The 25,226-nt window shown below is 35.8% G+C and overlaps 1 protein-coding gene across 2 annotated transcripts; it reads left to right on the top strand.

Annotated features, from left to right (window-relative positions):
• Window positions 1–963: 963 nt before the first annotated feature.
• On the top strand, window positions 964–24,570 carry LOC123565829 (transmembrane protein 272-like). 2 transcript variants are annotated; one of them, XM_045359610.2, is made up of 6 exons: window positions 964–1,254; window positions 17,756–17,771; window positions 18,713–18,823; window positions 19,571–19,630; window positions 20,194–20,400; window positions 22,239–24,570. In XM_045359610.2, exons 1-6 carry the CDS (start codon window positions 1,228–1,230, stop codon window positions 22,454–22,456), a joined length of 639 nt encoding a protein of 212 aa, XP_045215545.1. In that variant the 5' UTR covers window positions 964–1,227; the 3' UTR covers window positions 22,457–24,570. The 2 variants fall into 2 exon arrangements, with proteins under 2 accessions (XP_045215545.1, XP_045215546.1); XM_045359611.2 differs by lacking the exon at window positions 964–1,254 and adding an exon at window positions 6,213–6,382.
• The last annotated feature ends 656 nt before the right edge of the window (window positions 24,571–25,226 follow it).

The following is a 25,226-nucleotide window of genomic DNA, read 5'->3' on the forward strand; positions in this document are numbered from 1 at the left end:
CCTTTATGCAGACGATTATCCACTTTATTGGTAAACAATTCATGGATTTGGTTTTCAGGACTGTTTCAAAGTCCTTCGCCATGGTGACGACTGTTCTGTTGGCTTAAGACCAAATGTTGCAGGAAAATTACGTAAATGTATCATTCACAAGTCATACATTTTAAAGTGGAATTATACGCATTTTACAAGTAAAAATACAGCACAAATAAATGTGTGTAAAAAGGGTCAAGGAAATTTACGTTATTAACCCAGTATACCAAACTTCCTGTTACACAACGAATAAACTTTTTTAAATATGACTTTCTTTTTTTGACTCTGGCATCTTTTAAGAAAAATCAAACAGCTTGCAGGAGTTTACTTCCCTTCAACCTCCGAAATCTTACTTATAGGTAAGGAGTTCATTGCGAACAAGACTGAAGAAATGAACTATTATTTTATTAGTCCGAATTCTTCATTTCTAAAGCATCACTTTCAAATGCTTATGCGGCATTATTGTTAATTAAACACATTTAAATGCATAGCAGCCGAAAACTTGCTTTTATAAAACATTCACCAAAAACACACTACGTGCTGTAAGATGCGCATAATGCCATTTTAAGTTCACAAAATAATATATGTGTAACGTATTGCTGACTAACAGCGTTCGGTGCGCTATTTTTTACTGGTTGTTAAGTTGCAGTCAATGATATAACAGAGCTCAAACATAAAAAAAATGTTTAACTGGCCATTGAAATAAATCTGGTCTAATACGAGTCAAATAAATTGGAAAAATAAGAGCTATATTGCTATACCCTTATCTATAAAAATTGTCTCCGCAAATTATAAGCTAAAAATACCCGGGAAACCAAATTGACCTGGCTTGTAGTATTGGAAATTCTATATTTAGAAATAAATTAAAAATAGAATTTCCGATTGACTGCGTATACATGTACTCAATCGAGAAAAATAATGGAGCGAGAAAAACTTTATAGAACGCAATCGTAGAAATTAAATGGAGCGCAAAACGGATGAATCTGACCACGAGAAGAGAAATTGCAAAATTGTCGTCTTGGCGGGGGCGTAATATACATATATGAACAACTCTTATTAAAATATTATATATACTAGCAGATAAAAGCTAAAAGGAGGCATAATAAAATTTAGTATAAAAGTAAAGATCCACCAGCTGGAAGGAGTTGTCATATCTTAATTAAAGAGCTACACACGGAATCTTCAGAGATAGGAAATATGGAAACGAAAAATAGCAACGATGTGGTACGTTTCATTTGCTTATGGCATTTTAGTTGTTGTTGCTTTAGATGTTGTCTAATTGTATTTTCAGTGACGTGCAAAATATCGAACTCCGTCTGTACCGCAGTTTTCGCAACTGCGAAAGATTACTAATTTATGCGCGCATTAATTTCTATTCATAGATTATGTACTCCACAATGTTGCTTATATCTTATACTATCTCAATTGCCTTTTGCAAAAAAAAAAAAATGATTTATTTTTGTTGTCCTTCTTACAAATGATATACAAATGTACAATACATCTTATATTATGCAGCCGTTTCTCGATATACATACGCATGCTACCGCCATTTATATAATTTTAAATGTTTTTCTTTGCTGTGATGCTTCGCTGTTCATTATGACTGAGCCGAAGTCATAAAAATTCAAAGTATTGTTGTTTAAAAGGTTTTCCATGAAACACGCACCAATTTAAGTGATTATTTTCAAATCGTGTTTGATAGCTTTACATTTTAGGTTTATATTTTCGCAAACATTCAACATTTTATTTACCGTATAATTATAGGTTATTAGCTTTGTATCGGGAAATATGCACGAGTTCTCAGCGGAAATATTGCGCGACTTTAGGAGCGCAATATCCTTCCGCTGAAGAACGAGTGCATATTTCCAGATGCAAAGATAATAACCTTTTTATTACATACACATCTACACGAACAAATATAATGATAATATTATAAATTTGCTCAACAGCCCGAATAGGATTGACAATACTGAACTAAATAGAAACAAAATAGTGCAAGAACACACACTGAATTACGTCACGCACGCACCCGATATGAAATTCAGGCGTCAGTGTATGGAAAAATATTGACGTTTCCGGTACCAGTGTAACTTAACGGGGAATAGAAACGAGTATGTAATAATTGTATTTATTTATAAACAGTTAATGCATTTTATATTTGGTATCTATTAGGAAAGCTTTATCTTTTTTTATATTTTTTGTTTGCCAAGTAAAGTAACGTTTCTATAATTCTCGGGACAAATTAATTATATTTTTGTCGTCAAAAATTCAACATTTAACGTAGAAATAACGATTTTCAAAAATTCATGCGAATGTTAAATCTGACAATGCAAAATACCGGAAGTAAAGGGAAAGTCGATAAATAGAGGTCATTGCCTTCTAATCAACGTTTCAAGTTACTACAGTTAGATTTATATATTCTGAAACATAATTTTCGCTATTTTGTATAGCAATATTGTAAGTATCGTGTGATATAGCAGAGAAGGAAAGGATCCAGCCATTAAAGATCTGTCTCGAAATATTGCTTTGTCATTGGCCAATTTGAAAATTGACGTTAGAGGTTAAGTAATAACCTTGGGACAAGTATTGTTAAAAATAAGATTTAGAATTACATAGAATTGTTGTCTGTTATTTACAAAGGATTGGATGAGCTGTTCCATTGATATTTTTTTGCAATGCTGATATCTCCTAGTATTGTCGGGTGTTCTTTCAGATATGACAAACGTAAGGGGTTTTCGCCAGAAATTAGAAAAAAAAAACCTAAATGGACTGGCGTGTCGGGGCATAGAAATAAAACTTTTTTCACTAATACAACATTTAATGTATTTTACTAAAACAACATATGATCTATAATTAGTTAAATTACAGTACTATAAAACTTGTTACTTTTATAATGAAAATACATTCCATTTTTTACTATAAGAAAATGCAACAAGTCATAGATTAATTGCATACTGCATGAACATTCAATGTATTACTGTGTACGGTTGTCAGTAAATTTTTATAAAGCTTTATGTAATACAATTGGCTTTACGCTAATCCTCTTAATTTTGAGTAGGTATGATCCTTAATCCAATGAAAAGATTAATTAATGTCCAATAAGCTACACATCGTGGGAGTGTATGCAGATTTGTTACCCGTATGGGTGACGTTGCCCTCCATGTATCATGTATTATGTCTTAGTTATATAAATGTATTGTCTCATGTTTTTGCATATGCATAAACTGAGAGTTATATGAAATAAGCTTTGAAACGTCTCAAAGAGAATACTATACTAACGGTTATTTAACTTGAAATTTACTTAGAGGATAGTGCAAGATACAGACAATATTCCATGTTTAGAGGCTTCCCTGATTCTCTAACGTGCCAAGTGTACAGACTCGAAAGTTAATAATTTTAGATGGTGGAGCATGGACTTGAACGTTCGTAGTTCGACATATCTACCACGTTACCACTAAGTATGTTAACTTTAAGTCAAAGTTAAACGATATTTGTAAAAGAAATATAGGAGGCAGTGGTGTAAAGTCTATTAAGTAATTTGTACAAGTGCACTTCCGGCTACAAAATCGATACAAGCAACACATTATAAGCCGAAGAATTAAAAAAGCAAAATAATACTGTTGTGAAATATATCAACAATACAATAATCTGACACCATTAATGGCTGAAAAGAATGATCACCTTTCGCATTGATTTTTCGGCGAACGCCGTCTAAATTCGTTTTCGTTACCTAATGCCACGTGACTTCAGTTTGCAAATCAAACTACTTGATAACGCATTATAGATAATTTATCAAAATGGAAGATTTATGCAACACTCTGCCTGATTGGACGAGAGTGTTAATTTCTTTCACTCTGTTGATTGTGCTACGCTGAGTGAAATGTAGACAAAGCGTTTATCCTAAACGACGCTGTTCACAGTTTTAAAGCTAACTTTGGCTCAGTAGATTCTCTATATTTAGCAAGAATATTGATATATCTCAAAATGATAAGTAAGTTTAATAAATATGATAAAAACCTGTTCAAATACCAACATATATCAAATTAAAGAAAGGGATGAATACGGTCTGCGTATCACATGAATAAGGGTGTGATAAGAGTCTTTTATGTAGAGAAGTGCTTTTTAAAAGATTTTCCTTGTTACAATTGTCGTCTGTATATGAAAAGGTTTCTTGCTTTTGTGACTTATTCAGATTGCATATTAAAATGAGTACTTGTTTGCTTTGATATATTTGTTATAGATTATTTAACTGATTTATTATATATGAATATTTTTCTTTAGTATGGTATGCAAATATTGAACTCAGTTGAAATCTGTTTCATTATATATTTGCTATATAATGACTGAATCTCATTACACTGAAATGAAGGTACGCTGCATACAGTTTATCTATGTGATATAACTACGGTCAAACTTTGCTTATGAAACAGAAATATTGAAATAATTACAATTGTATGTTTTGCTTGACCTTCATTTTTATAGGTGTGACGTCATTGTCCAAAGATTCATGAATAGCGAAAATGCATTTGTTAAAGCGGGATCAGTTGGCCTATTTTAGAAATAAATGAAAATAATAAATAAAAAAATCCTTTAATTGATTTTTTCTCATGTATTCTAATCAAACTTGATTTGCAGCATCTTTATTAGGCCCGCAGCCAACTTTGTTCAGCTGGGACATTTGACCCCTTTAGGGGCTGCTAGAGCTAAAACTAGAAATGCCTTTATACAGCGTCTCATGAACAGCTTGGTGGATCTTTGTCATACTTTGTCTGGAGCATCATTATAAGGTCCTCTTCCAAATTTATTTATATAGGAACTTGGGCTCTATTAGGGACCACTATAGCTAAAAGTAGATATGCCTTTCTTCGCATTAACCACTAAAATGTAATGGATTTTTACCAAACTCGATGTGTAACAATATCGTAAGGTCTCCTGCTATTTTGTTACAAATGGGGATAGGGACCAATTTAGCTAAAAATATAAACACGTTTAATGACCTCTTCTCATGAACCGCTTCATGAATCTTTATCAAACTATTGCTGTAATTATTCGTCTAAGGATAAACGAAACAAAATTGCAACCCTACGAAACCTTTGCGAAAAATTAAAAGAGAACCATTTAAATTGTTAAAGTGCGGTGTTTAGTTTTGCAATTTGAAAAATGTTAGATGAAAGATGAATGTTAGATGAAAAATTCATAAACTTCTTTCCTTATTAAATTTCGCCGACCATCATTTTTAAAGATATTTCTTGTTCTATATGTGTCAGATATCATCAAGGTTAGCCGACTAATTAACTTTAAAGCAAGTATTTCATAAATGGGTTTGTATTTTAAGGTAACTTCGATTTTTAAAGCTTCTGAATTATAGGAGTTAGGAGAAAGGAGTTATGTTTTAATTGAAAATAATGTAAAAACACGTAAGCGCCTGCATTTTTAGACCTCTATTGTGTATCCATAATAAATACAATTTTGAACATTTAAAGCAATAGCTAGGGTGGGTAATTCGGTCAAATATGCGTCAATGGTGTTGTGAAAAAAGTAGTCTAAAGTTAATACGTCCCAGTTTCAAACCTTTAAATGCGAAATGGAATGGAATTTCACTGTTTACACAGAATACACTTATCGTATGGATTACCGGTCGTTAACCCTTACCCTGCTAAATTTCTAAAATGGACTGGTCCATCATTCAGTTTGGGCAGTATCAATTATTATTCAAAGGGGTGTTCACTGAAAATTTACTAACTGAACAACGAAAACTGCAAACCATGATCAGTCTGCACAACAGTGCTGAACTTGGTCTGCACTGGTTGCAAAGGCAGAATCAATTGCAGGTTTGTTTTCCCCTTAAATGTCTTGATTTTTACTACCAACATTTCTGCCCGACCAGATAGATCCTTTTTATTGTTATCTGCAGAAAAAGGAAATATTTCGGATCCACCCACGAGGAAATGTAATGATTATTGACCGGTAACCAAGCTAAAGACCGGTACTACAGCAAAAATTATTGACCAGCGGTTAATGAGTAAAACAATGATAATTTCTATTGAAACGTTATACCAAGAAATAGGATATATGATAAATATTTGAATAACATTTGAAATGACATTTTGAAGATAGACTACCAGAGCGTGAAAAAGAAGAATTGTAGCATTCAGCATTAACCTCTCGATCATTTTATGCTTATAATAGCAAAGTCGAAATAATAATACACAGTAAAAACAAGCTTACGGCCTTGGATTATAAACGAAAATTCAGTTTTGCTTTTAAAGCAAGCTAGCGCTAGCGCGAAGCCTGTTTTCACAAAGAAAGTGCATTGAGGAGAAAAAAAAACATGGAATTTAAACAAGATCTGGTATTTATTTGCCTTTTTGTTTGTAATTAAGCACGATAAATTTGTACACTAAATTAAGAGAAAATGCTTCATTTTGTTAGTATGTGTGGCAACGTTAAATGTCGCAACACCGCTAAATGTCGCAACTACCGCTAAATGTCGCAAAATCGTCTGCCGCTAAATGTCGCACCTTTAACGTTAAATGTCGCAAAAAATTGCCCATCGTTATATGTCGCAACACCAACGCTAAATGTCGCACTTCCTATTTGACACTATGGCTATCAATTCCTTGTGTATATTTACTTTTTTCAGGGCAGAAAATTAACAGGTTTATGTAATACAAATAATTATATTAATGATAAGTACTGTTACGTATAGTAACACGAGGGCCTTGTTGGCCCTAGATCGCTCACCTTGTTCCAAACCTTGCTTGAACAGTCAAGCAAGAAAAATATTTGTGAAATTATTTTGTAATAGGGCCAGTGTTTTAGGACAGAAATATTCTGAGGTTTCTTCTAACTAAATACGATTTGGTAATAGTGTTGTATATTTGTGGGGATTGGGAATGGGGTGAATAACGACACAGAAATCTAAGACACAAACACACAGCACCAAGACAATTAATAGAAAATATAAATATTTACATTTTTGAAGGGGTGTGGGGGGGGGGGGGAGGAAGAGAGAGAGAGAGGGGGGTTATGTGTGGGTAGGATAATGAGGGGAAAGAAACTAAACCAAATAATTTTAAGAGACTAAAGGTAAAATAATATCAAAATTCCCGCTTTACCTGGAAGAATGTACAGAGTGCCACATAGGATCTTTCTCCGCCATTGAAGCTTGATAGTTACCTTATGACTTTAAAGTAAACCTCCAAACAAAGAAATAGAACCCATGGCTGATTAATAGAAAATCTTCGTTTTCTACAGCTGGTACAAAACACAGTCTTCGTGTCGCGTAGTTGAACATCCTGTTGTGTAACAGGCCTGGATTGTTGCCCGAGCCGATTCCCCCCGACCCAAACCCAACCCTTGTTGGCTTACTAGTGACTTATACTCATCAAAGTTGCACCCAACTATTTTGGAAATAATATTTTCTCAAAATGTAGACCCAAAACGCCCCAGAGGCGAACATTTGATACTTATATTTCAAAATTTCCCAGGGGGAAGAACCCTTGACCCCTTAAAATGGGGGGTGGGTGGGGGGAGTACCCCTCCAGTACTTTAAAATTAAGGAGAAAAAATGCACCATAGGCAACCATTTTATACCTGTTTTTCAAACTTTCCCGGGGAGAGACCCTGAGCCCTCGAAAATGACAGGGATAACCCCTGCCGTACACCGGAATTTTGAACAAAAAATGCAATAAAAGTCCAGCATTCCATACTTTTATTTCAAAATTGTCAATGGGAAAAGACCCTAACCACTTAAAATAAGGGGAGTGCCCCTCTAGTACGTACCTAAAAATAGACAAAAATGCACCACAGGCCAACATTTCATACCTGTATATGAAAAACTTTCCCACAAATACGGACAGGGGAACCCCGTACCTACCGCACGTCGCCCGTGACGCTTTTGTTTTACCCCAACCACCTCCCATCCTCCATCAACAATTTCTGGTCCCCGGTCTGTTGTGTAACGAAATTCAGGTCGACTAAAGACATGCGATACAACGCGCGACAATACGGAGCGCGAGCTTAATGTCTCATGAGCTAAGCAGGACTCCATAGAATTACATAGTTCAGACCTGAAATGAATCTAGTACTGTGGCGAGTACCACGTTAGTGCTCAAACCTTTAGATATGAAATATATAACGTATGTATGGTGCGGAACCACTGAAAAGCAAACGTGCAGATTAGAGTGAAAGGTCAATTCAGCCCTTCCCAAATCAAGCATGCATTACCCAGTCTTATCTCTAAGTTATAAAGACTGTTTAACTTACCTTATTTTGCTGTGCGACATTTAGCGTTGGTGTTGCGACATATAACGGTGGGCAAATTTTTGCGACATTTAACGTTAAAGGTGCGACATTTAGCGGCAGACGATTTTGCGACATTTAGCGGTGGTTGCGACATTTAACGTCAACCTTGCGACATTTAACGGTGGTTGCGACATTTAGCGGCGTTGCGACATTTAACGTTGCCACAGTATGTGTAAAGGTATGATACAGAGAATTGCGCGCAATAGAAATTGTCAAATTGTAAACTAGAATCACTGGCACCAGATCAGAAAGAAAATGCCTCCATACGTGTTATACCCTACCCCTAGGCATTCTATAAGAACCATGGTCATGAACGGGAAAATATACTAACCCGTTTCAATCGCGCATTTCATACCTAAAACACGCAGTGCGGTAAATGTGTACTATGGATATCAAACAAGTGGTAATTTATCTTCCATTGTGTATCGGTCACATTTTTTCAATACATTTTATCTTAGAAAAACAACGCGTAGTTTATGGTAATTTCAACGTTACACAAAAAACTTGCTTGAACTTCCCTGGTGAAGTTCCGTTCTAGATTACAAAACCATTCTGATTGGCTGTTGTGAACACGTATGCCAATCGTCATTTTACTACACGTGTTCGCTAAAATGTGAAAATGCAGCCTAAATGTGCAAAATGAATAAAATAAACAGAACAGATGCAGACCAATGTACGGTTTCAAATTAAAGAGCATATACAAGATGAATTTCATTCATCATTTCGAGTTTTAGTGTCAAATTATGATGTTTTTAAATTCTGTTTTTGTTTGTTTACGTTTCGCCAAACATGTGCACACTGCCGTGACCTCTAGACCGGATGTTCATTAGGGAAGGTCAAGCAAGTTTTTTCTGTAACGTTGACGAAAGCATAAAATATGTTGATAATCTCAGCAATATGGAATATTGAGACAATGTGACTGGTGCACGATGAAAGATAAATTATCGCTTGTTCAATATACTAGGTACCCATTCACCGAACTGCACGTTTTAGTTGAGAAATGTACGATTGAAACGGGTTAGTACACTTTCCCGTTCATGACCATGGTTCTTATAGAATACCTCGGGGTAGGGTATAACACGTACGGAGGCATTTTCTTTCTGATCTGGTGCCAGTGACTAGAATGTTCGATTTATACTGCAAAATTGAGATAAAATTGTGAAATTCTTTGTAGTAAACATCAATAGTGAAAACAGAATTATATAAAAAAAAATAATATATGCTTTTAATACACTTATTTTCATTATAATTTATGCACGTGCCGATAATAACTTTTACCAAACGCATCCAGTATAAATGCCCTATTTCGTGTGATTTAAGTTGTTAGTCAAGTATATACATTCTTCAGGAATATATTTGTTTCTTTTATACAAATAGTGAAAAAAAAACTATTTGTCGAATAAATTGCTAAAAAATATCGAATCTCAAAAGATCTATCGGAATCTTAGAAAGCAACAGTAAAAATAAAAGCAGATTCGGTTTAATTGAGTCTCTTTATGAGCGGAACGGAAACGGGCCACACCCTTTATGCCAAAATCGAGCACAGTGTTACTTCCAATTATCGGTACAGTATTCATGCGCGGTTGTCGTCTTTATGCCATAATAGTAGGTTCAAAACGTCGCTTGGGATGCAGGATTCTTATATGTGAAGATGTCATCCAGCTGGTTTGCAGAAGGCCGGTGGTAGCCGCCCGTGCCTTAGATAATGCTCGAAGGATCATATGGGATCTTCCTCCACCATGACAAGCTGAAAAGTCGTCATATATGACATATAACTATGTCAATGTGACTTTATATGATACAAAAACCAAAAAATAAAAATGATCAGATGGACTCCTTTACGATAAAGGCTCAGTTTTACCATTCTTTTTTTTTTCTACAGTCCAGTTGTCGGATCCTCAAATATAATATTTTTACTCCATAAACGGAACAAACAGTAGAAAAATTTAACGGTACATCAAACAGGCGTGTTTTGAAGATTTGCAGAGATAAATTTTACGGGAATATCTAAATATCAAACTGGCATTGATTCGAAAATAATGGCTGCATTTTTTGCAAGACAAACATGCAAAAAGAAATCCTACACTTTTCACATGGTTACAAGTTATGTTTAAATGTAATGATTTAATTACACTACGATTACTTTTATTCGGCAAAACCTGAAAAAAATCAGTAAATTGCCACTTTTCTTGTATGTTATTATCTGGCACTTTTGTTATCTGTATGCTTTGTTGCGCCTTAAATTGGTAGCAACGCGTTTTGGTAGTCACTACCAAAATTCGGCCGAGTTTTGGTAGTCACTACCAAAACGCGTTAGACTCAACGAAATTTGGTAGTTTACAGAATTGTAGTACCAAAATGCGTCGGATATGTACACATCCAACGAAAAACGGTATTAATAAAAATCACATGATTTGCAAAAAAGAAAGATATTTTGTGACAAATGGTCAATATTATTTCAAAGAGTGTCATGATGGAACTTAATCGCTCATCCCACCTTGACCTTTCAATCATGAAAATATATTCAGTCAAGCAGGACCATTGGAACACACGTGAGTCTTACTTTGACATATATCGGGAGATATTGAAGGAACTTGGCACAACTGTTTACCACAATTATTATTGATGCGTCGGACGCATGACCTGACCCTGGGACAGGTTTCACAAACGCTCATAAGTAAGTATAGACTGTATAGACTGTTTGAGGTTAAAATTCTAGCGATTCACGAGAAACTGTCACATAAGACGATCTGTATAATACCTTTAAAAGTGTATACAAGGTAGATATGCAACATTTATCCACCAAAATTCTTTAGAAGTTTTCAATGTTGTTTAATATAGTGAAGTGAAATGCAGTTAAATAATCCAATCCCGTAATGAATTTAATTCCGATGGTTACCGATTAATTTATTCACAGAGTTATCGAGGTCGGCCGAGTAAATATCAAGCACTTGTACTTTTGTATACCGGGCATAACTTTCTGGTATGTTCACCTGGTGCTGGAAAAAACTTTTCGTACACCCCGGGGAGAAGGACTGCCGTTGGACTGAATGCACAAATGTACACTCCTGAATTGTTACATCTGTTTTAAAGTTGAGTTTCAGTTGCACATTAGCTAAGCGTCTGTCCATTACTCGACTAAATGTTGGTATCTTGGAAACATGAGCCTTATTATAATAACTGAATATTCAGGATAAATACTTTATGCGACTTGGAACGAGAACCATATATCACATTAGGACCTCCACAGAGGTGGCGTCGGTAGCAGCGTTCTAGTTGGCGTCCGCTTATAAATTTACATGTAATCAGATCCTTCGCCAGAGAATACTGAAAGTTTAGCACCAGAGAGTGCAGATCCTTCGCCAGAGAATACTGAAAATTTAGCGCTAGAGAGAGCAGATCCTTCGCCAGAGAATACTGAAAGTTTAGCCCTAGAGAGTGCAGATCCTTCGCCAGAGAATACTGAAAATTTAGCGCTACAGAGTGCAGATCCTTCGCCAGAGAATACTGATTCAGTGCCAGAGAGAACAGATCCTTCGCCAGAGAATACTGATAGTTTAGCACCAGAGAGTGCAGATCCTTCGCCAGAGAATACTGAAAGTTTAGCGCTAGAGAGTGCAGATCCTTCGTCAGAGAATACTGATTCAGTGCCAGAGAGAACAGGTCCTTCGCCAGTGAATACTGAAAGTTTAGCACCAAAGAGTGAAGATCCTTTGCCAGAGAATACTGAAAGTTTAGCTCCAGAGAGTGCAGATCCTTTGCCAGAGAATACTGAAAATTTAGCGCTACAGAGTGCAGATCCTTCGCCAGAGAATACTGATTCAGTGCCAGAGAGAACAGATCCTTCGCCAGAGAATACTGAAAGTTTAGCACCAGAGAGTGCAGATCCTTCGCCTAAGAATACTGAAAGTTTAGCGCTAGAGAGTGCAGATCCTTCGTCAGAGAATACTGATTCAGTGCCAGAGAGAACAGGTCCTTCGCCAGCGAACACTGAAAGTTTAGCACCAAAGAGTGAAGATCCTTTGCCAGAGAATACTGAAAGTTTAGCTCCAGAGAGTGCAGATCCTTTGCCAGAGAATACTGAAAATATAGCGCTAGAGAGTGCAGATCCTTCGCCAGAGAATACTGAAAATATAGCGCTAGAGAGTGCAGATCCTTCGTCAGAGAATACTGATTCAGTGCCAGAGAGAACAGATCCTTCGCCAGAGAATACTGAAAGTTTAGCACCAGAGAATGCAGATCCTTCGCCAGAGAATACTGAAAGTTTAGCACTAGAGAGTGCAGATCCTTCGTCAGAGAATACTGATTCAGTGCCAGAGAGAACAGGTCTTTCGCCAGTGAACACTGAAAGTTTAGCACCAATGAGTGAAGATCCTTTGCCAGAGAATACTGAAAGTTTAGCTCCAGAGAGTGCAGATCCTTCGCCAGAGAATACTGAAAGTTTAGTACCAGAGAGTGCAGGTCCTTCGCCAGAGAATACTGATTCAGTGCCAGACAGAACAGATCCTTCGCCAGAGAATACTGAAAGTTTAGCGCCAGAGCGTACAGATTCTCTTGATCCTCAGATATAGTGTACCGACCCTCAGCCAGTGAATACAGATTCTCAGCCGGATACTTTAACTTTGCTACGATTAGTTGAGAGACAGCGTCATAGGAATAAAAAATTGCGTTCTCCTTCTTTATTTCGCTTTGATATGCTACCATTGCACGTACAAATTCAAATAGTGAAAATTTGTCTAAAGGAGAATCCATCAAATACGATTTATCTAAATAAAGTAGAGCACTTTTGAAAAATAATTAAGTTAACAGGAATTGTCAGACCCAGCATCTACCTTTCTGAAGGAATATCTGATAGTGGAGGAAGTCCCGCAAAGAATCAGCCTTTAGAGGATTTTTTTAAAATGTGGAAGAGACAGCGGTTAATTTTAGAAATAAATAAAAATGTGATAAAGGAACCAAGATGGTCAAATACACTAGTCTTTGTTCAGTCTAACGCAATTTGGTAATGACTACCAAAAGTCGGTCGAACTTTGGTAGTGACTACCAAAACTCGGCCGAATTTTGGTAGTGACTACCAAAACTCGACCGAATTTTGGTAGTTTCTACCAAAATGCGTTGCTACCATTCTGAGGCGCGGTAATGGAACGCATTTTGGTAGTTTGGTCTACATCAGTGGCTGGGCTCATTTTAATGATACACACGGATGGGAGAGATAAAAGGGGAAATAACAACCCAAAACTGTTAAATTCTGAGCGTGCATAAGGGGTCTTAAACATATCTAAACGACAATCAGAAATACGATATATATTATATATCCTCGGAAGCCCATGAGCCGTCCCTTTAATGATTTCCAGCAAAAATGCATTTAAAATCTCTAACACTTTAGGAAAATTTTGATCTTACCTTAATAGATGTTCCTATTCCTTTCAATCCATGCAATATTTTCAGAATAGTTTTCCAAGTTATAAAAAGAAACTAACAGAAAAACAGCAAATGTCAGTTAGATATCGGCCATTTTGGAATGCCCTTGTGACGTCACACCAAGTTATTTGTCACATCACGTGACTCATTGAGGGAATGTAAACAAAGCAGACGTAAATTTTATCCTGAAAAATAAGCTTTTATTACAAAGAATCTTCGATGAATCTTTGGAGGATGGGAATAAAAAGTAAGTTTTAGTTGATTCAAAATGAAATTATGCTAATAATTTATGTTTTCTCTGCATAATTCATCATCTTCTTCAAAGAAAAAAATTAAAATGGAAGTAAAAGGTTTTTCCACAGTTTGCACATGTGCGGTGATAGATCTCGCGAGATACAAGTTAAAACTAAACATGGTAACGGGTCAAGGGAAGGGACGGCTCAAGGGCTTCCAACGATACATTGTTTCATGTAATTTTGAGGGATCTTATACGAAGCTTACTTCGCAGTAAGATAAACTGTCGTCATCATTATTTTCATCCTCAATATCATCATCACAATCATCATTTTTCATTATTATCAGTTTCATTATCATCATTATCATCACTACCATTATCATCATCATACAGGTCGTCATAACCATTGATTAAATTCTATGAAAATTAAACAATTTCACAACACAAGCATATATACGTTACTTTGATTATAAAACATTTAAATAATTGTAGGGTACGCACTGTCAAGTTTAAGAATTGAAATGTATGCAAAACACAATCAAGAACTGTAAGAAATAGGAAAATGCTGATTATGTGATTAATATGTTTAATTCTATGGAAATTAATCATTTTCACAACACATGCAAAACATACGTTATTTTGATTACAAAACATTTAAACAATTGTAGGGTAGCTCTATGCAAAGCTAAAGGAAAGCATTTAGTTTTTGCTGCTGGTTATCAAACTTGCGCGAGAACTTGATGATTATGCCCATAAATATTCTGACCAAGTTTGGTGAACAATAAAAAGAAGTTTGGTTAACATCGGACAAAAACTGCTCATATAAGAGAGCGGAAACTGTCAACATTCACAATTCTGAGTTATTCGAGGGTCATACCTCCAGAGCTACTGAGATGATCTGACTGGTTATAGATCTTGACCAAGATATAATGCAAATCAGCATACTGACCAAGTTTGGTGATATTGGAAAAGATTGCTTAAGTTTAAGAGTGGACGCTGCCAATACTTGCAATTTTGAGCAACTGAAAGGGCGAAACTCTAGAACTACTGGGACGATCCGGCTGATTATCGAACTTGTCCCAGATGTTAACATTCTGACCAAGTCTATAGAACATTGGATAAAAAATGCTCAAGTTAGATAGCGAGCCGCCCGCCCACCGCAGGTGTTCTTACAATGCGTCGTATACAAATGAAGAAGAAAGCCAAAATCTGCGATAAATATTAAGAGAAAATCATTCGCATATATGTACATAAATAATAAGATACATGACATTGTATACCTCATTGCGGAGCAAGTTTCATTTCTCAGTAAATTATATATTTCTTACAAATCTAAACATACAGAATCCGCCATTTCCATGTGTTGCCAGAGGAGGACCCAAAATACCACTCGCATGTATACATCAAAATAAAAATCAAAATCTAACGACGGGGAATTCAGTTTTTGGAAAATTAGTCAAGTAAGCCCAGGCCCACATTTTACCATTTCTTACGTTGTGTTTCAAAGATATCTGTGATTTACTCTCGAAACCCCTCACCTTTAAAGAGAAAAAAAAACACCTTTTTTGCCGGAAATATTTATCTGAGACCCACACAGAATTCACCATTTATGTTTATGTGGGATGTTTTAAAAAATATTTTGGTGGAGGACCCCCGTGCCTTCCTCACATATATACTCTGTTTCACACATAAAAACAACAAAACAATACAATGTTATTGCAAAGGAAACGTCGTTTGAAACCCCTTTCACACTCTCAGGAATCTACATTTTGGTTGATTTATACGAAAACTATATATCGAGAGAGGAACTCCGACCACCCTCTCCGACCATTTTTATGAGACATTCACTCCTTTTATCTCTCTCTTTTATGCGTAATGCAAAAAATGAGCTCAGTCCCCGGTGTAGAAAAAACTACCAAAATACGTTCCATACCATGATCCTTAACACATCATATGTACCATTGCAACGTATTTTGTCGCTACCAAAACTCGGCCGAATTTTGGTAGTGACTACCAAAACGTATTGCTACCATTTTGAGGTGTAACACTGCTTAATTTAACGTTCTGGGGCGTAATACTTTTTCAATTTCATGGACTTCAAGTGTCGTATTGCACCATTCAGAGTGTGACAAGTTATAAATTAATGCTTTCATTCAGAGATTTTTTATCTTCAAGCACAATAGCATCTACCCCAAAACGGTTAAAAATATGCAAAGTATAACTGCTTTTCATACACACCTGTTAATGAAAGTTACCCCTGTAATACTATTTAAGTGGCTTAATCTTTAAAAACATTTTGTTTTGTTTTTTAATAAAGATAGCATTTATCTTTCCAAACGTTTTAGGAAATGAAATGTGGAATTTTTAAACAACATTTTCAACAAGGGTTTTCACTTATTTCAATTTGAATATTTGTCGTAAACCCAACACTTGATCAGAGTAAGATAATTGAGTCGTGCCATGGGAAAACCAACATAGTGGCTTTGCGATCAGCATGGATCCAGACCAGCCTGCGCATCCGCGCAGTCTGGTCAGGATCCATGCTGTTCGCTAACAGTTTCTCCAATTCCAATAGGCTTTAAAAGCGGACAGCATGGATCCTGACCAGACTGCGCGGATGCGCAGGCTGGTCTGGATCCATGCTGGTCGCAAAGCCACTATGTTGGTTTTCCCATGGCACGGCTGATATGTTTTAACATACATTCTCATTGACCTTTTATAAAGTAAATACACATAAAGCAAAACACCTTTAACTTAAATTCAAACTTTGACCTTCGTCAGCTGTTTGAAGTATTTACTGGTTGATTCACTTTTTCCTTAAAGTGGCATTATGCGCATCTTACAATACGTAGTGTGTTTTTGGTGTATGTTTTATAAAAGCAAGTTTTTGGTTGCTATGCATTTAAATGTGTTAAATTAACAATATTCCTGCATAAGTATTTGAAAGTGATGCTTTAGAAATGAAGAAATCGGACTTATAAAATAACAGTTCATTTCTTCAGTCTTGCACGCAATGATCTCCCTTACCTATAAGCAGAGATTTCTGAAGTTGAAGGGAAGCAACTCCTGCAAGCAGTTTGACTTTTCTTAAAAAGACTGCCCCAGTCAAAATAAGAAAAGTCATATTTAAAAAGTTATTATTTCGTAATGGTAACAGGGAGAGTTTGGTATACTGGGTTAAAAACTATAATTTCCTCCACCCTTTTTACACACATATCTATTTGTGCTGTATTTTTACTTGTAAAATGCGTATAATTCCACTTTAAGATATTTTTAAAAAATCACAAAAAAGACAAAAGCCTTAATACCACACATTGAGACCTTTAGAAGGATGTATAGTTGAAACTCGGACAGATTGAGCGTTTTACTTGGAGATCACAGAGACTTACAATGATATTTTGTGCACGTTTTTTTTTTGTTTTTTTTGGGGGGGGGGGGGGGCCGGGGACGAGACCTGATAAGCGGAAGTTTGAGTTAAGCGAGTTCGAGATATCGAGTTTAAACTGTATTTGGATCTTGCAAAATGAAGCCGCAATTCACGAAAATCCATGTTGATAAAACAGTAGTTTCAAAAGCACCAACTAGTTAATCTGTTGGAATACGATTTCTTGTTTGGAACAAAAGAAAATTGTCCACATATCTAAATAAATTATGTTCATATATACTATAGCAAAAATAGTACAATGTAACATTTAGAAGGCTTTGTCGTAATTAAAGACCAAAAAAGTTTATACTAATACAAAATATATTTTCTGTTTTCAGGAAGCTCAAAAAGGAGGTAAGAACTTTTTTCGATTGTTTTATTGTGTTTGACATATACGATTTATATTTAACACCGCTTTTCATACGTACTTCAGTTAAGTAACGAATGTCTGCTAGTCCTACTAGCATAATATGTTCTCCGCAAGTAACAGCTACATTTGTACTTTAACAACTCTTCCACTTGATGGGCTGACTTCAGACACAATGTATTTTATCAAATCGAAATAAAAGATACGCCTCGCCTGGAGATCGATCTCGCGACATGCCGCTTCATTGTCTTGTGCTATGCCCACTGACTTAGAGGAATTCATTCATGTGGTGATAGCTTATACAATTTTCAAATTCAAATGTTTCTAAGAGAATTGTTCTTTTTTACTTTTCGCACCCCGGCCTTAGATTGTCTTCCTTAGATCCAAAAACACATACATAAAAGAAATAAAGCATATCATGTATTTGTTAGTTTTCTTAAAATTCTTAAACAATATCTACCATTTTAAGACTGTAGTCCATACATAGCTATAGTAAAATAGAAAATAGGAGCAAATTTTCCAAAATGTTACCTTTCTGCTTGGTGGCAAAAAGTTAGAGTAAAACAAAGCACAGTGCCTTGCACACAAGCCCTTTCACGATTTATTCAGCACAAAGAACTACCTGTCAACCGATTATTTTTTCATGTAGATCCGACATTTGCACGTAGAGCTAGAAGTTTACATTTTCAGTTTCGCATTTGAGCAACTTCAAGACACTAATTCTACTAAGACCAGGCGAATGCTTGTCCAAAGTTTGAAAATGTCCGTTCTAGAGCATCATAATACAAAATCGACATTGAATATTATTCTTTAAAAGGCAAAATAGGGCTTTCATTTTGAGACTTACTTTTAAGATTTTGACCCTTGCCAATTCGCATCTAAGACGTCTAGTACATGTGTGTTTCACTATAACTTTACTATATTACAGCACCACCGTCATACAACAGCTCCATGTTCGAGAAGATACAGGCAGCTAAAACAGAATCCGACGGAAATGTAGACTTTGGCAAGAAATTCCTCATGATCTTATGTGGTTCCAGTAAGTCGGAGATTTTTCTATCATGCCCTACCATACCGTAGGTAACTGGAAGTAATTCTTAGTTAACAGTTTACTACTATATCAAAATGACATTTTGAGAACAAATAGTTGGAATCAACATTTGTCAGACTTGTACTACATTTAAGTATACATGTTGTAAATAATGATACGTTATGAATGCAATCAACAGTTCTGTTAAAATGTTTCTTTATTTGGTCGGGTCATACCGGCACAAGTTAACCTTAAAGCCTTTGTTGGTAGGGAGAGACACCTGGTGCCCTCTGAGGATTATTTCAGAAGCAGACGGGTACCTGGATAGAAACATCGGCCTTCCACATGCCAGCTGGATGGCTTCCTCGCATAAAAGAATTCTACATCCGTATTGAAGTTTCGAACCCACAGCGTTTGGGGCATGTGATTCGAGGTCTGCAACCTTAACCACCTGATTCCGTCAATTTTAGACCATATAAAATGTTTCACAGAGAAAAAATACGTTAAAATTGCATTTGTTCAGATTCGACAAATGGAACTTTGCTCAGACACGACAACAGTTATACAGTAACAGTTGTTGGTCAATACAGTTAATAGGACGTTTCATTTTGGCCTTTGTTTAAGGTGTAGTTATTCCATATTCCATGATTTACGTTTTAAAGACATAATTTTGTATGTGTGCAATGACTGCCTTTGACATAGCCCCGTGTGTTTTTAAGTATATCACTAGCATAATTATCATTGTACTTTTTTCAGTTGGTTGCACAATCTGCCTAGGTATCTTCCTGGCCATCCCAATAGCAATGATAGTTTTGGGTAAGTATATGGATTTTTCTTTGTGGTTTCTTTGTCTATAGGTCGTCAGCGTATACATAATCGTGTTGTACATTCGTGATTAGTATCGAGATTAAATGAAATGTTACGTTTTAACCAAAGCTGAGAATTTTAACTCAGAGAAAAATCCGTAAACTGCGTTAAACAGTTTTTAATCAAACATTATTTTATACCTTACTATAAATATTAACAAAACTGCAAAGGACAAAATCCTTTTACGGCCCTCCATGGATGAGTGACGTCCTTTTTGACGTCATATATCCCTCTGTCGTCGCGATAAGGATACGTTAACGTCGATATTTTATATGATTTACTGATTCAAGCAATTGTTATTGTGTTTAGGTATGTAATAAACAACTCATTAAACGGCAATGACTTTCCTTATATGGTTATAGCACTCCTTAACCTATATTGGCCTCGTGCAATATAGGTTAGTCGTGCTAATGACCACTTCAGGCCCGCCACTGTCGTTTAATAAGTGTATTGTATGTTATGGAAATTGCGATATGTTCGCCTATAGAAAACGCTGCTTTTCACCATTACAGGAGCCATTCATAAAGATGACTGTCCAGCTGAACGCATGATCCCTATATATTTGATTGTGGGAGGCTCTTTTGGTATCTTGAAAAATCTTGCATCTATGGGGCAGAGATGTAAAAACAAAAATGACGAGGATGGGGAAGAAAAGAACGTAAAACCAAACCCTTTCGACGGCATCCTGAGCTGTTTCTTGCTGGCTTGGTTTATTGCAGGTATGTAGTGTGGTATTTTTCTGAGTCATGTGGAGAAGTTGTCAGTCACTTGTAGAGAAAATAAATCAGTACTGGTAATGAAACAAGGAATACTGGTCCGGTTATAAGACAGCGCTTATGGGGAATATAATTCTGACTGATATTTACATTACCCATAGCCAGAGAAAAATCAAAATCTGATTGAAATTCGATTTGGACACCTACTTTAAGTTAGAGGACGGCAAATTACGTATTTAGCTTAGGCGATTTCGGCACTCTACGGTTTTTGCGGAAAGCCATAGTGTTATTACGGGTCCAATACCTTAATGCTTATAGATGATAGAAATAATGGAGGCACACAAAGGTGGCAGGGGAGTGCAGATTTGCGAATTCCACATTGACGTGTGGGTACTAGTGTTGAAATATCCATAGAAATCTCGTTTTTGCTTATTTTTCTTTGAAACTACTATGGACTATTGCAGATACTATAGACTACATAAAGACGACTCTCCGGTCCTATGCACCTGTCGCTTTCCATGCCAGATGTAGTGAAAATTGGCCAAATCACCCAAATTTTATAGACCAAAATTAGCCTAACCGGGCCTCACTTTGAACTCTGCCATTCATCCATTTTGTATTTTAAAATCCAATTTCGTAGCATATATGTATAGTGCGAACATAGATGCATACCCAGGTGGTGTGTAATGTGTCTCCCAACCACCACTTTATTTCCCTAATTTTCACTTGAAAAAATGTGGATGGATGACAGCCGAGCGTCTGGCCGACTTTTTGTTCTGATGTTTATGTTTTAGCCTCAACCGGAAGTACGGAGCTAGGAATTTTAAAACACCCGCCATGTAGAACATTAACCGTTCCTCATTCCCCAAATATATTAAAGAATTAATAATGATAAATAACCAGTAAGATAATATGTCTTTATATGTACCCTGTTCTGTTTATACAGAAAATCGACGGGGCCAAACTACGAAACCGCTCCCCTGCCACCAAAGGCCTATTATTCGCAATAAAAGTAAAGAATAGATATTCGCTTATTGACTAATTACTGAAACAAAGGAAATAGTAAAGTACACCATAGTTTTAAACAAGAGTTGTTTCTGTTTAGTTCTTTTATGGAATTTGATTTCACTTAAAGTATTTCGGAGAAGATAAGGAAACATTACCCCTTTAATGAAGCTCTTTTTCCGGAGCGAGAGTTCTCTCCCTTTGACGATGTCGATTAATTCTTGCTCGGCTATATTTGGAGTCCTTAATTTGTCGATGTCAGTTGTGCGTACGTACGTACGCACGCACTCACTAACATCCAGAATTACTTACAACGAACATTTATCCAACCATTCTTCATTAGTTAAAGAATTGTTGCGGGACTCAAACTCGTCTGTCAGTGTTTTGGGTAATATGACTGGCCTGTATTCAACAAATGGTCAAAACTTGAAGAACATTGCTGGTGAATTTCATTTCTTACTAGAATTAGAACCGGTTATAAGATCAGTATAATTTTTAGAAATCTTAGTGTATTAAGCTTTGAACAGTGATGAGCATAGGCATTCATAGTACGTGTAATACATTTATGTTCGTTTTAATACATTTTGTTGATTTCCCAAAGGATTCTGTAATAACATGTTCTCGTTTTTTTTGTAATCAAAATATTAATGACTCTAGTCTACATTTGAATAGAGCGAATATTTTGCAAGCGTTTATTTTCTATATATGTAACAGCCATACAGTATTTTTACCTCGTTTATATTTGTCTATATAATTTTACCTAAAAGTAACATGTATCATGTATTGAGTGAAATGATAAAATCTTGAAATCTCACAATAACCGTACTCTTTTGTAGGAAATGTGTGGGTTTATCGAACATATGACAGTTGGACAAGTGATTCGACAAAGGATAATTACTGTGACCCGACGCTATACTGGTTCGCCTTCTGGATCGTGACGTCAACATACATCATTCTTGGCGTCGTTTTTTGTCTCGTCTGCTGTTGTGGAGTCGTATGTTGCTGCTGTGCTGCTAAGGGGGCGGCTAACAAAAATAACTATGACACACAATAAGAAGACTATCTCAATGTCACGTGACAGTTTGGAATAGATATTAAGTAGTTCAGAAATATCTAACTACGTTCTTAAACCAAATCTGAATAATAGATAGATCTATCACATGTTGTATTTTTTGTCACACTGAAGAGGGTTTTTTTCACTATGATAAAACGCTTGAAATATACATAACATTTTACAAAGTTTTCCATTCGAAGTCAGAGTCGAACAACCACATATTCTTACTGTGCCTTTTTGTACTTTTGTACTCCAGGATTATTTCTATTTTTTCCCGGAATTTTAAAGACTTTTATACGAAGTGCTTTTTTAATCATTTTTTAATGAATGAAAGTTAAAAAAAAGTTAAAACAAGGTTTGTCAGTTTGCTTCAAGACGTATTTTTTAATATTGAACATATAGGAGCATGTCCCTGTATACATACCAATGCTTGGTGATTGAGCCACTCACACCCAGTCACAGTTATTCCAGTTTAGTGTGGTGAATTCCAGAGTGAACAATAACGGTTACACTTTGTACTCTACCTCTTTGCTTTTTTATTTCATGGTGAACATGTACTCGTTATATAAGATCTGTTTTCTTGTGTTTGAAACTGTACCTTCTTGTACTTAGAAGGAATTTAATATGCTATTGATAAGAAGCTATATTGTTACAGAACACAATCAAAATAGAAAAAGGGAAGTAATCAAAATTTTATAACTGATATTTCTATTTATTAGTTTCAACAAAAATACTTCGATGTATACGATTTGATGAAGTATCTTAATATAAATGTTCTAACACCCATAAAATTCGTTAATTAAGAAATATATATTTTCATATTTCGTCTTGTGGCACATGCAAACATATAATAATAAATGAGCCGCGCAATGAGAAAACCAACATAGTGGGTTTGCGACCAGCATGGATCCAGACCAGCCTGCGCATCCGCGCAGTCTGGTCAGGATCCATGCTGTTCGCTTTTAAAGCCTATTGGAATCGGAGAAACTGTTAGCGAACAGCCTGGATCCTGACCAGACTGTGCGGATGCGCAGGCTGGTCTGGATCCATCTGTTCGCAAAGCCACTATGTTGGTTTTCTCATGGCACGGCTCAAATATTTTTAAAAATCAAATTTTGCAAATATTTATAGTAGATACCTTACATGACATTAGTAACCAGACATTTCTGATCATTAGCACATACTCGTGTGTCATTTCCGAATTCTGATCACTTTTGTAGAATAAGGGACAGTAAGTCGAATTCTGTAAAGTCACTGCCATTACTAACTCGAAGTGATTTTTTCATAGTTTTAGTTTGTGTTATCTCGAAAACCTGTTTTAAAAAGTGCTCATTATACAGACAAGGCTTTTCATTTCAATCTTATTATACGACATATGCGTGCGTTCGTGCGTGCATACGCCGTGCGACGCGCCTGCGTGTGTGCGTACTAGGGTAAAGTAGTATACGTGATGGTTCAAAGGGTAAATTTGTTTTTTGTTTTCATTATGTTAATGTGCATTTTACATATCTCCTGTATCAGCCAGTAATAGAATATAAATATGTGTTGTCTCTGTCATTCCGTTGTTTAGATTCCCATATATACGGGCAACTCCTTCTCATTAGCTTTTTGATTTTTTTATGAATTCTTTTATGCTTTCATATTTAACATTCTGTTGCTTTCATATAATAAAAGAAAGGAAATGAAAAGCACACATTTTTGAAATGCATGACTTGCAGATTTTGTCTCAGTTAGCTTTATACAACTGCAATGCTTTTAAGGATTTTCATTTTTGTTTTTAAAAAAAACGTACTTCAAAATGTTTGTATGAAAGACAAAAAAGTATACATGTTTACGATGATATTATTTTTTACTCAAAATTGTAAATAAGTCGATTTGTGTCAAACTGCTTTATTTGTGCCGCCTTTACATTGTTTTAGCTGAGAAAATGAATGAATTGTGTGTAATAATTTTACATTGTATGCATATAGGCAGCTTGCAAAGATTCATATCACATTTTATAAATTTTATGCTCAGACTTATTTTATTCGTTCTGTTTCCTTTTATATTTGCTATCATCAGGCGACAACTTATTGTCAAGTCTAACAAAAATGCCAATAAACGGGCATAAAAGAGATCGAGTTTGTCTTCGAAATTTGACCAGACATGTCGAAGAAATATCCTCACTCTGTCTTAGCCTTTACCCTGCTAAAAATCTAAAACGGACTGGTCTGTCATTTAATTTGGGCAGTACCACGTATTATGCGAAGAGTTGTTCGCAGAAAATTTACTGACTGAATAGCGAACAGTGGACCAAGATGAGCCTACACCATGCAGGCTGCCGCAAGCAGACTCAGGGCTAGTATGTAGCAATATTAGTACAGGGATCATTGCAATGTCGCGTTGGCTGAATCTTTTTTTAGACATCTTTTTCATTTTTTTTTAGATTTGGAACAGGTGCTTTTGTTTATATTCTGTCTATGTAATGCTATATTGAAGAAGTTATATACTAGTATCTCATTTATTGATTTGTCATGGAATAAAATCACTGGCCTGAGTTCAGATGCGAAGAAGTTATATCACGAAGGCGCAGCATGCCTTTTTCTTTTCTTTTTCTTGAAGAAAATGTATGGATGTCTTGTGGAAAATAGGTCTCTGACGGAGTTATAAGCTAGAAACTATATCAAAATGGATTAAGTGACTGAATTTTATATAAAACAAAGAACAACTTCTTTTTTTTTGTATATACCCACAAGATGCCCCAAGTGAATACTCTCCCTTCAATTTTTAC

Source organism: Mercenaria mercenaria, chromosome 8, assembly GCF_021730395.1.
Source record: "Mercenaria mercenaria strain notata chromosome 8, MADL_Memer_1, whole genome shotgun sequence".
Classification (NCBI taxonomy): Eukaryota; Metazoa; Mollusca; class Bivalvia; order Venerida; family Veneridae; genus Mercenaria; species Mercenaria mercenaria.